The following is a 13,052-nucleotide window of genomic DNA, read 5'->3' on the forward strand; positions in this document are numbered from 1 at the left end:
CCCCATACACAAATAAAAACATTTCATCCATCGAACGTGTCCAAAGACAGGCAGCTCGATTTGTTACTAACACCTATGAGAGAGAAGCGAGTGTCACCAAACTTCTGAATTCTCTGGGGTGGAACCCTCTCCAAGACAGACGTGAAGCTCACCGTCTGACCTGTTTTTACAAACTGTTAAATGGTCTTTATTTCAGATTTTCAATTAAAAGTCATTATTTTTATCGTCTCAACTCAGGGGAGTTGGAAGCAGGTTCAAATCCCATAAGTGCTCTAAAAAGAAAACATTTACTGATGTAGAAATATTGAACCTTGGCTTTGAATGGAATGAAAAATCAGTAGATGTGAACAAAATCATTGTTGAAAATGTCCATGCTGAGCAGGAAGCATTTAAAGGAGGTCTGAAGAAATGTTTCGGCCCGAAACGTTGCCTATTTCCTTCGCTCCATAGATGCTGCTGCACCCGCTGAGTTTCTCCAGCACTTTTGTCTACCTTCGATTTTCCAGCATCTGCAGTTCCTTCTTAAGCATTTAAAGGATGTTCCTGGAGTGCCATAGAGAGCCATAGTGCTATATATAATGTGGAAACAAGCCCTTCGGCCCAACTTGCCCACACCGACCAACATGTCCCATCTACACTAGTCCCACCTGCCTGCATTTGACCCATTTCCCTCTAAACCTGTCCTATCCATGTACCTGTCTAAACGTTGCGATAGTCACTACCATAACTACCTCCTCTGGCAACTCGTTCCATACACCCACCACCCTTTGTGTGAAAAGGTTCAGATTCCCATTAAATCTTTCTCCCCTTCATGTTAAACCCATGTCCTCTGGTTCTCTGTTTTTTGGAAGTGGATTCATTTCAAATCCATTCCAGCCAGAATATAACTAAATGCCGGTGGAAGTCATTTGTTCAGTTGGTAGATTCAGAATGTTATTCAGATCAGCTCTGTGAGTGTGAATTCGCCGACAATTGAATCGGGGAAATTACAAATTGGAACCAAAACTAAGAAGAAGAGCAGTAAAGAGCAGCCAAAATTAGGTGTGGCACGGTGGCGTACAGATAGAGCTACAGCCTTACAGCGCCAGAGATCCCGGTTGGATCCTGACTACGGGTGCTGGCTGTACGGAGTTTGTTCGTTCTCCCCATGACCCGCCTGGGTTTTTCTCCGAGATCTTCAGTTTCCTCCCCCACTCCAAAGACGTGCAGGTTTGTAGGTAAATTGGCTTGGTATTAAAATGTAAAATTGTCCCTCGTGTGTGTAGGGTGGTGTTAATGTGGGTTTCAGCAACTAGGTTACAGAGAAAGGTTGAATAAGTTAGGTCTTTATTCTTTGGAGCGCAGAAGGTTAAGGGGGGACTTGATAGAGGTCTTTAAAATGATGAGAGGGATAGACAGAGTTGACGTGGATAAGCTTTTCCCATTGGGAGTAGGGAAGATTCAAACAAGAGGACATGACTTGAGAATTAAGGGACAGAAGTTTAGGGGTAATACGGGGGGGAACTTCTTTACTCAGAGAGTGGTAGCTGTGTGGAATGAGCTTCCAGTGGAAGTGGTGGAGGCAGGTTCGATTTTATCATTTAAAAATATATTGGATAGGTATATGGATGGGAAAGGAATGGAGGGTTATGGTCTGAGTGCAGGTAGATGGGACTAGGGGAAAATAAGTGTTCGGCACGGACTTGAAGGGCCGAGATGGCCTGTTTCCGCTCTATATCTCGAAACTAAACTAAACTAAAACTAAACGGAGGAAAACAAGCTCTCAAAAGGGAGAGTTGATTAATGTAGACTTCAGGAAGAGCAATGCTTTCAAAGATGTGCAGTGAAAAGTCTGTGAAGAAATACACCGACAGCCACCAATGTGTTTCGTCGGTCTGGAGTAGGACCACGGACACTGAATAATGACTTCACATTCATCTTTACTCAGAGTGAGAAGGATGATTCAATGAGAGACGAGAGCACACATCGGGAGTCCCGTGCAGTGTTGAGTGGATACTGAATTATTGGAGGTGCAGATGATAAATCCAAAAGGTAAGTCACATCTTTAATCGTACTTCACCGGACTTTATCTTGCAGTAAACGTTTTCCCCTTTATCCTGTATCTATACTCTGTTGATGTCTCGACGTCAGTGATGTATCGTCTTTCTACTGACTGGATAGCACACAACAAAAAAACCTTTCACCGCACCTCTGTACACGTGACAATAAATTAAACTAATATAAATTAAAATCCGGTCATCTCAGGTGAACAAAACGATCCACGGACACTAATTGAACAAGATAGGAGGGTAATTCAATTGTCAATTGTCCCTAGAGTGTAGGATGGAACTAGTGTTGGGGTGATCGCTGGGCGGCGTGGACTCGGTGGGCCGAAGGGCCTGTTTCTACGCTGTACTTCTAAAGCCTGAAGTAAAGTAAAGTCTTTATAGTTTAGTTTAGAGGTACAGAGTGGAAACAGGCCCTTCGACCCACCGAGTCCACACCGACCAGCGATCTCTGTGCAGTAACACTATCCTGCAACAAACTAGGGAAAATTTTACATTCATACCAAGCCAATTAACCTACAAACCTGTTGGTTTTTGGAGTGGGGGAGGAAACCGGAGATCGCGGAGAAAACCTCATGCAGTCAAGTCAAGTCAAGTCGAATCACATTTATTTATATAGCACATTTAAAAAACAACTCTCGTTGGCCAAAGTGCTTCACATTTGTTATAAGAATAGCACAACAAAACAAACTACATACATATATACATGTAGCCCTCACTCAGAGGACGTCAGGAAAGGCTTGGGTCACGGGGAGAAAGTACAAACTCCGTACCGACATGCACCGGTAGTCAGGATCGAACCAGGGTCTCCAGCGCTGTGAGGCAGCAACTCTACCCCTGCGCCACCGTGCCTCCCGTAAATTTGTGTTGATTTTAAAGAATTTTCAGGAATAACAAAGAGAGTTGAGATAGTATTGATGTATTCAGGGAGGTTTACATCTATAATGTTATGCTGAGGGCCAGTGCTTGCTCAGTGGATAACAGCCTGGCATCTGAGCCAGAAGATTACAGGATTAAGTTCCACTCCAGAGACTCGAGCTCTTAATCTCTGTTGACTGTCCAGAGGCAGCTGCATTGACAGCAGTAACAATGTCTGGACATAGAAATGAAGTTCTCGGACGAGCATGAGGGACTCCACCACCACTGTTTAAAGCAGGACCGGAAAATCTCTCTGCTGCCGCAGCCGGTATTAATGCTGCAACAAAGGTAAAGAAGCCATCTGGTCTGGCCATTATCTCAGACAGACACAAAATGCTGGAGTAACTCAGCGGGTCAGGCAGCATCTCAGGATAAAATGCAGTAGGTGACGTTTCTGGTCTAGACCCTTCTTCAGACTGAGAGGAAACGCGGGGAAAGGCAAACGAGAGATATAGACGGTGATGTACAGCGATACAGAATAAATTGATGAAAGATAAGCAAAAAAGCAACAATGATAAAGGAAACAGGCATTTGTTAGCTGTGGGTCGGGTGAAATGTGTAAGAAGGACCTGCAGATGCTGGTTTAAACCGAAGATACTCAAATAGCTGGAGTAACTCAGCGGGACAGGCAGCATCTCTGGAGAGAAGGAATGGGTGACGTTTCGGGTCGAGACCCTTCGCTGTTGTGCCTACCTGTGGGCTAGGCGAAAACGAGTACAGACAATAAGACGGTTTTGAAGCTGGTACGACTTAGGTGGGTGATGGACAGAGAGGGAGAGGGGAAGCTGGAAGTTAGGGACATTCATGATCAGTTCCTTCAATTGGAGATTGCTGTGCACATAATAGTCTTTCTGGTTACCACGTTGTCTCACTGACCACGTTTTAAAATAAACCTGAGAACTGGATAGGACAGGTTTGGAGGGATATGGGCCAAACGCAGGCAGGTGGGACTAGTGTAGATGGGACATGCTGGTCGATATGGGCGAATTGGGCCGAAGGGCCTGTTTCCACGATCTATGACTTTATGACGCTAATGAGCAGCAATGAGTCTCCCAAACATGGCCAATAGACAATAGGTGCAGGAGTAGGCCATTCGGCCCTTTGAGCCAGCACCGCCATTCAATGTGATCATGGCTGATCATCCACAATCAGTACCCCATTACTGCCTTCTCCCCATATCCCCTGACTCCGCTATCTTTAAGAGCCCTATCTAGCTCTCTCTTGAAAGTATCCAGAGAACCGGCCTCCACCGCCCTCCTGACCTCCCATCTACCTCATTGACCTTTGAACTATCTTTTAATGGGCCTTATTGCATTTAAATGTTATATCTTGCAGTAAATATTGTCCCCTTTATCCTTTATCTGTACACTGTGGATGGCTTGATTTTAATTTAGTTTAGTTTAGTTTAGTTTAGTTTAGAGATACAGCGCAGAAACATTCCCTTCGATCCACCGAGTCTGCACCCACCAGCGATCCCCGCACACTAACACTATCCGACACACACTAGGAACAATTTACAATTTTACCAAGCCAATTAACCTACAAACCTGCACGTCTTTGGTGTGTGGGAAGAAATCGGAGCTATCAGTGAAAACCCACGCAGATCACGGGGAGAACGTACAAACTGCGTACAGACAGCACCCGCAGTCAGGATCAAACCCCGGGTCTCTGGCGCTGTGAGGCAGCAACTCTACTGCTGCGCCACCCGTGCCAAGGTTTATGAGGAGAAGTCAGGAGAGTGGGGTTGGGAGGGAAAGATAGATCAGCCATGATCAGTGGCAAACTGGGTCTAAAAATATTGGTTGCCAGGAGACAAAGGGGGCCCACTTCATCAGGGGCCCACTTGATATAGGGGGCCCACTTCATCAGGGGCCCACTTGATATAGGGGGCCCACTTCATCAGGGGCCCACTTGATATAGGGGGCCCACTTCATCAGGGGCCCACTTGATATAGGGGGCCCACCTCATCAGGGGCCCACTTGATATAGGGGGCCCACTTCATCAGGGGCCCACTTGATATAGGGGGCCCACTTCATCAGGGGCCCACTTGATATAGGGGGCCCACTTCATCAGGGGCCCACTTGCCACCGGGCAAGCTGACACCCTGGCCATTCCGCCACTGGCCATGATTGAATGGCAGAGTAGACTTGGTGGGCCTAATGGTCTAATTCTGCTCCTATAACTGATGAACTGACAAACCACCCCCTCAAAGGTAATTCAGGATGTGCAATAAATCGGGCAAATAGAATAAATGGACAAAGATAAAGATGGTTCTGGAAGTTGATTCCAGTTCGCACCCTACATGTCCTTAAGCCACATTTACACAGCTCACGTTTTGCCCTGAGCTGATGTACACCACTTCAGAGACATTGCGTTTAACAAAGAAGGCATTTCCCCCCCCCCCTTGAGAAATGACTATGGATTGCATCTGCCTCCTGTAGTTTATTGTGATGTCTTCTGGACGTGTCTGATTCACACTATCACACTGGTTAGCTGGAACCCACTGTTGATTAATGGCTGGACCTGTCACTTGGCAATGTTTAAAAACGGTTGAATCTGTGCAGCGGTGAAATAGTTCCCCTGGCACTCACTGCCCGTGGTCACTCTCAGCTTTGGTCTGACCCTGTGGGACGAAACCCCCGCAACACTCTGGAGCTGCCGGAGGATGTAGAGGAAGGAACTGCAGGTGCTGGTTTAAACCCAAGACAGACACAAAAATTTGGAGTAACTCAGAGGGTCAGACAGCATCTCTGGGGGAAAGGTTTCGGCGACGTTTCGGGTCATAGAAACATAGAAACATAGAAAATAGGTGCAGGAGTAGGCCATTCGGCCCTTCGAGCCTGCACCGCCATTCAATATGATCATGGCTGATCATCCAACTCAGTATCCTGTACCTGCCTTCTCTCCATACCCCCTGATACCTTTAGCCACAAGGGCCACACATCTAACTCCCTCTTAAATATAGCCAATGAACTGGCCTCAACTACCTTCTGTGGCGGAGAATTCCAGAGATTCACCACTCTCTGTGTGAATTTTTTTTTTCTCATCTCGGTCCTAAAAGATTTCCCCTTTATCCTTAAACTGTGACCCCTTGTTCTGGACTTCCCCAACATCGGGAACAATCTTCCTGCATCTAGCCTGTCCAACCCCTTAAGAATTTTGTAAGTTTCTATAAGATCCCCCCTCAATTTTCTAAATTCTAGCAGGTACAAGCCGAGTCTATCCATTCCTTCTGCATATGAAAGTCCTGACATCCCAGGAATCAGTCTGGTGAACCTTCTCTGTACTCCCTTCTTCAGAAGAGACCCTTCTTCAGACTGAGAGTCAGGGGAAAGGGAAACGAGAGATATAGAGACGGTGTTTACAATCAAGCCATCCACAGTGTACAGATACAGGCTAAAGGGAATAACATTCGGTCCAAGATAAAGTCCAGTAAAGATAGTTCGAGGGTTCCTCGCTCCCCTCCATTGAGTCTGTCCAAAGCAAGCGTTATCTGCGGAGGGCGCTCAGCATCGCCAAGGACTGCTCTCACCCCAACCATGGACTGTTTACCCTCCTACCATCCGGGAGGCGCTACAGGTCTCTCCGTTGCCGAACCAGCAGGTCCAGGAACAGCTTCTTCCCGGCGGCTGTCACTCTACTCAACAACGTACCTCGGTGACTGCCAATCACCCCCCCACCCCCCGGACACTTATTATCACTTATTATTATTTATTTAAATCATTTGCTATGTCGCTCTTCCAGGGAGATGCTAAATGCATTTCGTTGTCTCTGTACTGTACACTGACAATGACAATTAAAATTGAATCTGAATCTGAATCTGATAAGGTGGGTCAGGACCACTCTCTATAATGAGGGACTTAGACAAGGTTGACAGCCAGAGTCAGTTTCCAATATCTTCAACCCAGGATATCCTAATGTGGTTTAAGCCTCTTGCATTGAAAAGGGACAACCTTGATTTAATAAAGGCTAAATGCTATTATTACCGTGTCAATTGGAGTGTATACTTATACAAATAAGGCAAAGATTCCTTGACTGGGAAGATTATGCGGCATGATTAACGGCAAGACAAGTGCTCAAATTAATTGATTAGGAATGGATCGAAGGGGATGTCATTAAAACCTCAGTACCTAAGGCTAGAGATGCAGATTGTAGATGCTTTGGAGAGGGACCTTTGTTTAAAATGGCAGACTAATCCTCCTCTGGTCACTTTACGCAACCTGCCGGAGTACAATTTAGCAGGAAGGAACTGCAGATGCTGGTTTAAACTGAAGATAGACACAAGAAGCTGGAGTAACTCAAACAGGTAACTCAGACAGCATCTCTGGAGAAAAGGAATAGGTGACGTTTCGGGTCGAGACCCTTCTTCAGACTTCAGAAGTCCTGACCTGAAACGTCACCTATGCCCTTTCTCCAGAGATGCTGGCCCACTGAGTTACTCCAGCTTTTTGTGTCTATCTGTGTTACAAATTAGGATGGTTTCAAGTCCCGCACAAGAGACCTTGGAGCACTTTACCCAGGCTGACCCCAAGACCACACCGAGACACTGAGACAACGTTGCTTACAGTCTCTTACAGGCTTTTAATGATCCCAAGGACTTTAGCTCTCCATTATGTCCACATAGAAGCATAGAAAATAGGTGTAGGAGTAGGCCCTTCGGCCCCTTGAGCCAGCACCACCATTTAATATGATCATGGCTGATCATCCTAAATCAGTACCCCGTTCCTGTTTTCTCCCCACATCCCCTTGATTCCTTTGGCCCAAAGAGCTAAATCTAACTCTCTCTTGAAAAATGAAAACATCCAGTGAATTGGCCTCCACTGCCTTCTGTGGCAGAGAATTCCACCGATTCACAACTCGAAAACGTTTTTCCTCATCTCAGTCCTAATTAACCTTCCTCTTATTCTTAAACTGTGACCCCTGGTTCTGGACTCTCCCAACATGGGGAGAATTCTTCCTGCATTTATCCTGCCCAAACCCTTAAGTTACATTTTACATGTTTCTATAAGATCCATTCTATTTATGACTAATTACACAAACTTGCTGCCCAGCCACTTCATACACAATAGTTGCTTGTCCTGTTCCTACACTGACAGAGTAGACATGCATTGGACCCTAAGCGGTCTTAAAAAGGAAATACACACAGTCTTCTTAAAAGGGCAATGTCACAACAGCGCGAGATGAGAACTGAAAGATAGATCAAAGACACACGCAAAAAGCTGGAGTAACTCAGGGGATCCGGAGAGAAGGAATAGGTGACTTTTCGGGTCGAGACCTTTCTTCAGACTGAGAGTCAGGGTAAAGGGGAACGAGAGATATATAGACGGTACCTAGGACAAATGAAGATATGCAGAAAGCACCTATAATCAAGGAAAGGTGGAGCCCACAATGGTCCATTGTTGGCTGTGGGGTAGGTGATAACGAGCTTTACGGAGAGCAGAACTCAACAGGGCGACAGTGAAACTAGTATGACGACTCTGGTGGGGGAGGGGTGGAGAGAGGGGGGGATCCAAGGGTTATGCAAGTTAGAGAAATCATACCGCTGGGGTGTAAGCTGCCCAAGCGAAATATGAGATGCTGTTCCTCCAATTTATGTTTGGCCTCACTCTGACAATGGAGGAGGCCCAGGATAAAAAGGTCAGTATGGGAAGGGGAAGATGATGTCAAATGTCCGGCAGCAGATACATTGTTTGCGCACACAGTTAGTAGATGAATAAGTTAGCCCCAGATTGGATAATACTAGTTAATGTTTCCAGGATCAATTACGTACATTGGCACGGTGGCGCAGTGGTAGAATTGCTACCTAAGAGCATCAGAGACCAGAGATCCTGACTACGGGTGCTGTCTGTAGCGGAGTTTGCACGTTCTCCCCGTGACCTGCGTGGGTTTCCTCTGGGTGCTCTGGTTTCCTCCCACACACCAAAGACTACACTACAGGTTTGTATTGTTAGTTGGCTCTGGGGAGTATTGTAAATTGTCCCTAGCGTGCGAGTTAGATAGTGTTAATGTGCGGGGATCACTGGTCGGCACGGACCCGGTGGGCCGAAGGGCCTGTTTCTGCCCTGTATCTCGAAACTATTCAGTGCACGCTGCATCGTTGCATGTCTGGTGTTTTTTAACATAGAACAGTGAGAGCGGCACGGTGGCGCAGCGGTAGAGTTGCTGCCTTACAGCGCCAGAGACCTGGGTTCGATCCTGACTACGGGACATAATATGTTTAATTCACACGCAGACACAAAAAGCTGGAGTTACTCAGCGGGACAGGCAGCATCTCTGGAGAGAAGGAATGGGTGACGTTCGGGTCGAGACCCTTCTTCAGACTGGTTAGGGAAAAGGGAAACGAGAGATATAGACGGTGATGTGGAGAGATAAAGAACAATGAATGAAGGATATGCAAAAAAGTAAGGATGATCAAGGAAACAGGCTGTTTGTTGGGTGAAAACGAGAAGTCAGTGCGACGTGGGTGTGGGAGGGACAGAGAGAGAGACGGAATGCCGGGGAGCGAGTCGGGGTTAAAGCGTGGTCATAGAGTTGGAAAGCAGGAGGAACCACAGAGGGGGAGCAGCGAGAGATGATGGCGCAGAACTCTCGTTGGTGAGAGGAGGAGAACCTCTTCAAAGTAGACATAAGATAGACACAAAAATCACTGAGAAGGTTATTGGCTGTAACCTTCCCCCCATTGACGAACTGTACACTGCAAGGGCCAGGAAGCGAGCGGGCAAGATCACCACTGACCCCTCTCACCCTGGCCACAAACTCTTTGAATCACTTCCCTCTGGAAGGCGACTCCGGACTGTCAAAGCCTACCACAGCCAGACATAAAAACAACTTTTCTCCCACGAGCAGTAGCTCTACTCAATAACCAAAAGTCTGTAGTCTTCTTGTCCTCTGGTATTTTATTTCATTCACATGTTTAAACTACAATGTTTTATTCTTAATGTTTTATGTATTATTGTTTACTGTATGTGGTGTTGTCACTTGCGAACGGAGCACCAAGGCAAATTCCTTGTATGTGAACACACTGGGCCAATAAACGTATTCATTCATTCATTCATTCGCACACCTCGAGGAGATACTAATAATAATAATGGATGGGATTTATATAGCGCCTTTCTAATACTCAAGGCGCTTTACATCGCATTATTCATTCACTCCTCAGTCACACTCGGTGGTGATAAGCTACTTCTGTAGCCACAGCTGCCCTGGGGCAGACTGACGGAAGCGTGGCTGCCAATCTGCGCCTACGGCCCCTCCGACCACCACCAATCACTCACACACATTCACACACAGGCAAAGGTGGGTGAAGTGTCTTGCCCAAGGACACAACGACAGTATGCACTCCAAGCGGGATTCGAACCGGCTACCTTCCGGTTGCCAGCCGAACACTTAGCCCATTGTGCCATCTGCCGTCCCAAACTGCCGTCCCATACTGTACATCACAGCTGCTAGATCTTACCTGTTAGCCAGCTTACGAGCGATAGCACCAAGGCAGGACTGACTGGCTGTCTCATCGTGAAGAGCACACACTCCGGGCCACCGACAGCGAACCCTGAGAGAATGTCCGGCTCGGAGCTAGCTGCTGCTTCCCTCCTGACCGTCGAGGCTCACCTGCAAAGCAAACACCTGCATCAGTTCACATTTACGAAGAGGCTAACCTGTCCACATTTCAATATCTGCATCATGTCTACTCTTTAAGCAACCACCTTTACCGCAGAGAGCGATCCTCTGACTGCAACGACCAGGTTCAGGAATAGCTACTTCACCCACAGCCATCAGGCCATTAAACTTGGCTCAGACAAAACTCTGAACATTAATAGCCCATTATCTGTTATTTGCACTTTATCAGTTTATTTATTCATGTGTGTATATATTTATATAATGGTATATGGACACACTGATCTGTTTTGTAGTCAATGCCAACTATGTTCTGTTGTGCTGAAGCAAAGCAAGGATTTCATTGTCCTATCAGGGACACATGACAATAAACTCTCTTGATCGCGATTTTAAATTCTTACTCAATATATGGGCATTGCTGACAAGGACAACATCTCAAACCATTTCTCAACTTAAAAGTCAATGACATTTAGTTTAGAGATACAGCATAGAAGCAGGCCCTTCAGCCCATTGAGTCCATGGTGACAATGGAGACTGAAGAAGGGTCCCGACCCATTGAGTCATTGTGTCATAGGGTGGTACAGTGTGGAAATAGGCCTGTCGCCCCAACTTGCCTGCAGCGGGCAACATGTCCCAGCTACACAAGTCCCACCTGCCTGTGTTTGGCCCACATCCCTCCAAACCTGTCCTATCCATGGGCCTGATCCTTAAACGTTGGGATAGTCCATGCCTCAACTGCCTCCTCTGGCAGCTTGTTCCATAATAATAATAATAATGGATGGGATTTATATAGCGCCTTTCTAATACTCAAGGCGCTTTACATCGCATTATTCATTCACTCCTCAGTCACACTCGGTGGTGGTAAGCTACTTCTGTAGCCACAGCTGCCCTGGGGCAGACTGACGGAAGCGTGGCTGCCAATCTGCGCCTACGGCCCCTCCGACCACCACCAATCACTCACACACATTCACACACATTCACACACAGGCAAAGGTGGGTGAAGTGTCACCCTCTGTGAATGTCCTCCTGAGATGCTGCCTGACTTGCTGAGTTACTCCAGCACTTTGTGTCTTTATGGAGACGAGACATCATAAAGTCTGGTCTGTTTTTTGCTTGTTGAGATTCACCAAAGTTGTCAGCTGTTTTCCTGTGCAGTTTCACAAACCATCAAGCAAGGAAGATTTCACTGCTCGATCTCAAGTAACGTCAGCGCAATGTGGCTGGAGAAAGCGGATTTCCTCTCATCAAATCGGCAGGCGAGTTATCCAAAATCAATCCCAACGATCATTAGCCATATTCCATTTCTTTCCACCCTTCGCAACTGCGAATGTTCTGCTGAGTCAGAAATATTGATGCAACTTCTATTACAACTCTCCCATTATTGCCCCTGTTGGGCAGCGATTTCCTTTCGTTGAGTATTTTTTCCTTCATTAGGTGCATTCAAGAGAGAGTTATGATACAGCTGCTCCTCGACCTACGATGAGGTTACGTTCCGAAAAACCCATCGTTAACCGAAAATTTCGCAAGTCGAAAACGCATTTGATACGCCGCGATCACGTGACCGGAAGTGACGCGCGGCTCGCTGCCGTCGCCGAGCGTTTGCCCATCGTAAAGTCGAAATATCGCAAGTCGAAGCATCGTAAAGCGGGGAGCACCTGTATAGCTCTGAGGGCTCACGGAATTAAGGGATATGGGGAGAAAGCAGGAACGGGTTATGGATTTAGGCCATATGGCTTAAGGAGTAGGCCATATTCGAAGGGCCAAATGGCCTACACCTGCACCTATTTTAATAGAATGGCAGTAGTCAGTGCACTGGAAGAGCTGACAATGAGCAACAAGTTTGTCAATAAAATTCAATAGAATAATACATCACGGAAACAGGCCCTTCTCCCCATGACGACCAAGGTTCCCTATCAACGCTAGTCCCACCTCCCCACATTTGGCCCATATCCCTTTCCTATCCCTAAGTGCAAATTCATTTCACTTGCACTTTATGTGCAATGTGATGAATAAAACCGTATTGTATTGTATTATATCCACGTACCTGTCCAAATGTCTTTTAAATGTTATAAATACCTGCCTCAACTACCTCCTCTGGCAGTTCATTCCATATACCCACCACCCTCTGTGTGAAAAGGTTACCTTTCAGGTTCCTATTGAAGATTTTCCCCCCTTACCTGAAACCTATGTTCTCTGGTTCATGATTCCCCGACTTTGGGTAAAAGGCTGTGCGCTTATCGAATCTATTCCTCTCAAGATCTTACACACCTCGATCAGACCACCCCTCACTCATCCTTCGGAAGAAGGGTCTCGACCTGAAACGTCGCCCAGTCCTTCTCTCCAGAGATGCTGCCTGTCCCGCTGAGTTACTCTGGCATTTTGTGTCCATCTTCAGTTTAAATGCAGCACCTGCAGTTCCTTCCTACACATAGAGGCCGCTCAGGACCGCTCTCTAGTTGTCGATGTGATGGTTCA

At 46.6% G+C, this 13,052-nt stretch overlaps 1 protein-coding gene across 1 annotated transcript in view; it reads right to left on the minus strand.

Moving 5' to 3' along the window:
- Nucleotides 1-13,052, minus strand: part of cntn2 (contactin 2) — a 114,168-nt gene that overhangs the window by 66,655 nt on the left and 34,461 nt on the right. Inside the window, exon 2 of the mRNA XM_033042824.1 lies at nucleotides 10,420-10,571. Within this exon, the coding sequence (XP_032898715.1) occupies nucleotides 10,420-10,474 (55 nt within the window). The 5' untranslated portion in view covers nucleotides 10,475-10,571. The remainder of the gene's footprint in view (nucleotides 1-10,419; nucleotides 10,572-13,052) is intronic.

The sequence above is a fragment of the Amblyraja radiata genome, chromosome 24 (genome assembly GCF_010909765.2).
Source record: "Amblyraja radiata isolate CabotCenter1 chromosome 24, sAmbRad1.1.pri, whole genome shotgun sequence".
Taxonomy (NCBI): domain Eukaryota; kingdom Metazoa; phylum Chordata; class Chondrichthyes; order Rajiformes; family Rajidae; genus Amblyraja; species Amblyraja radiata.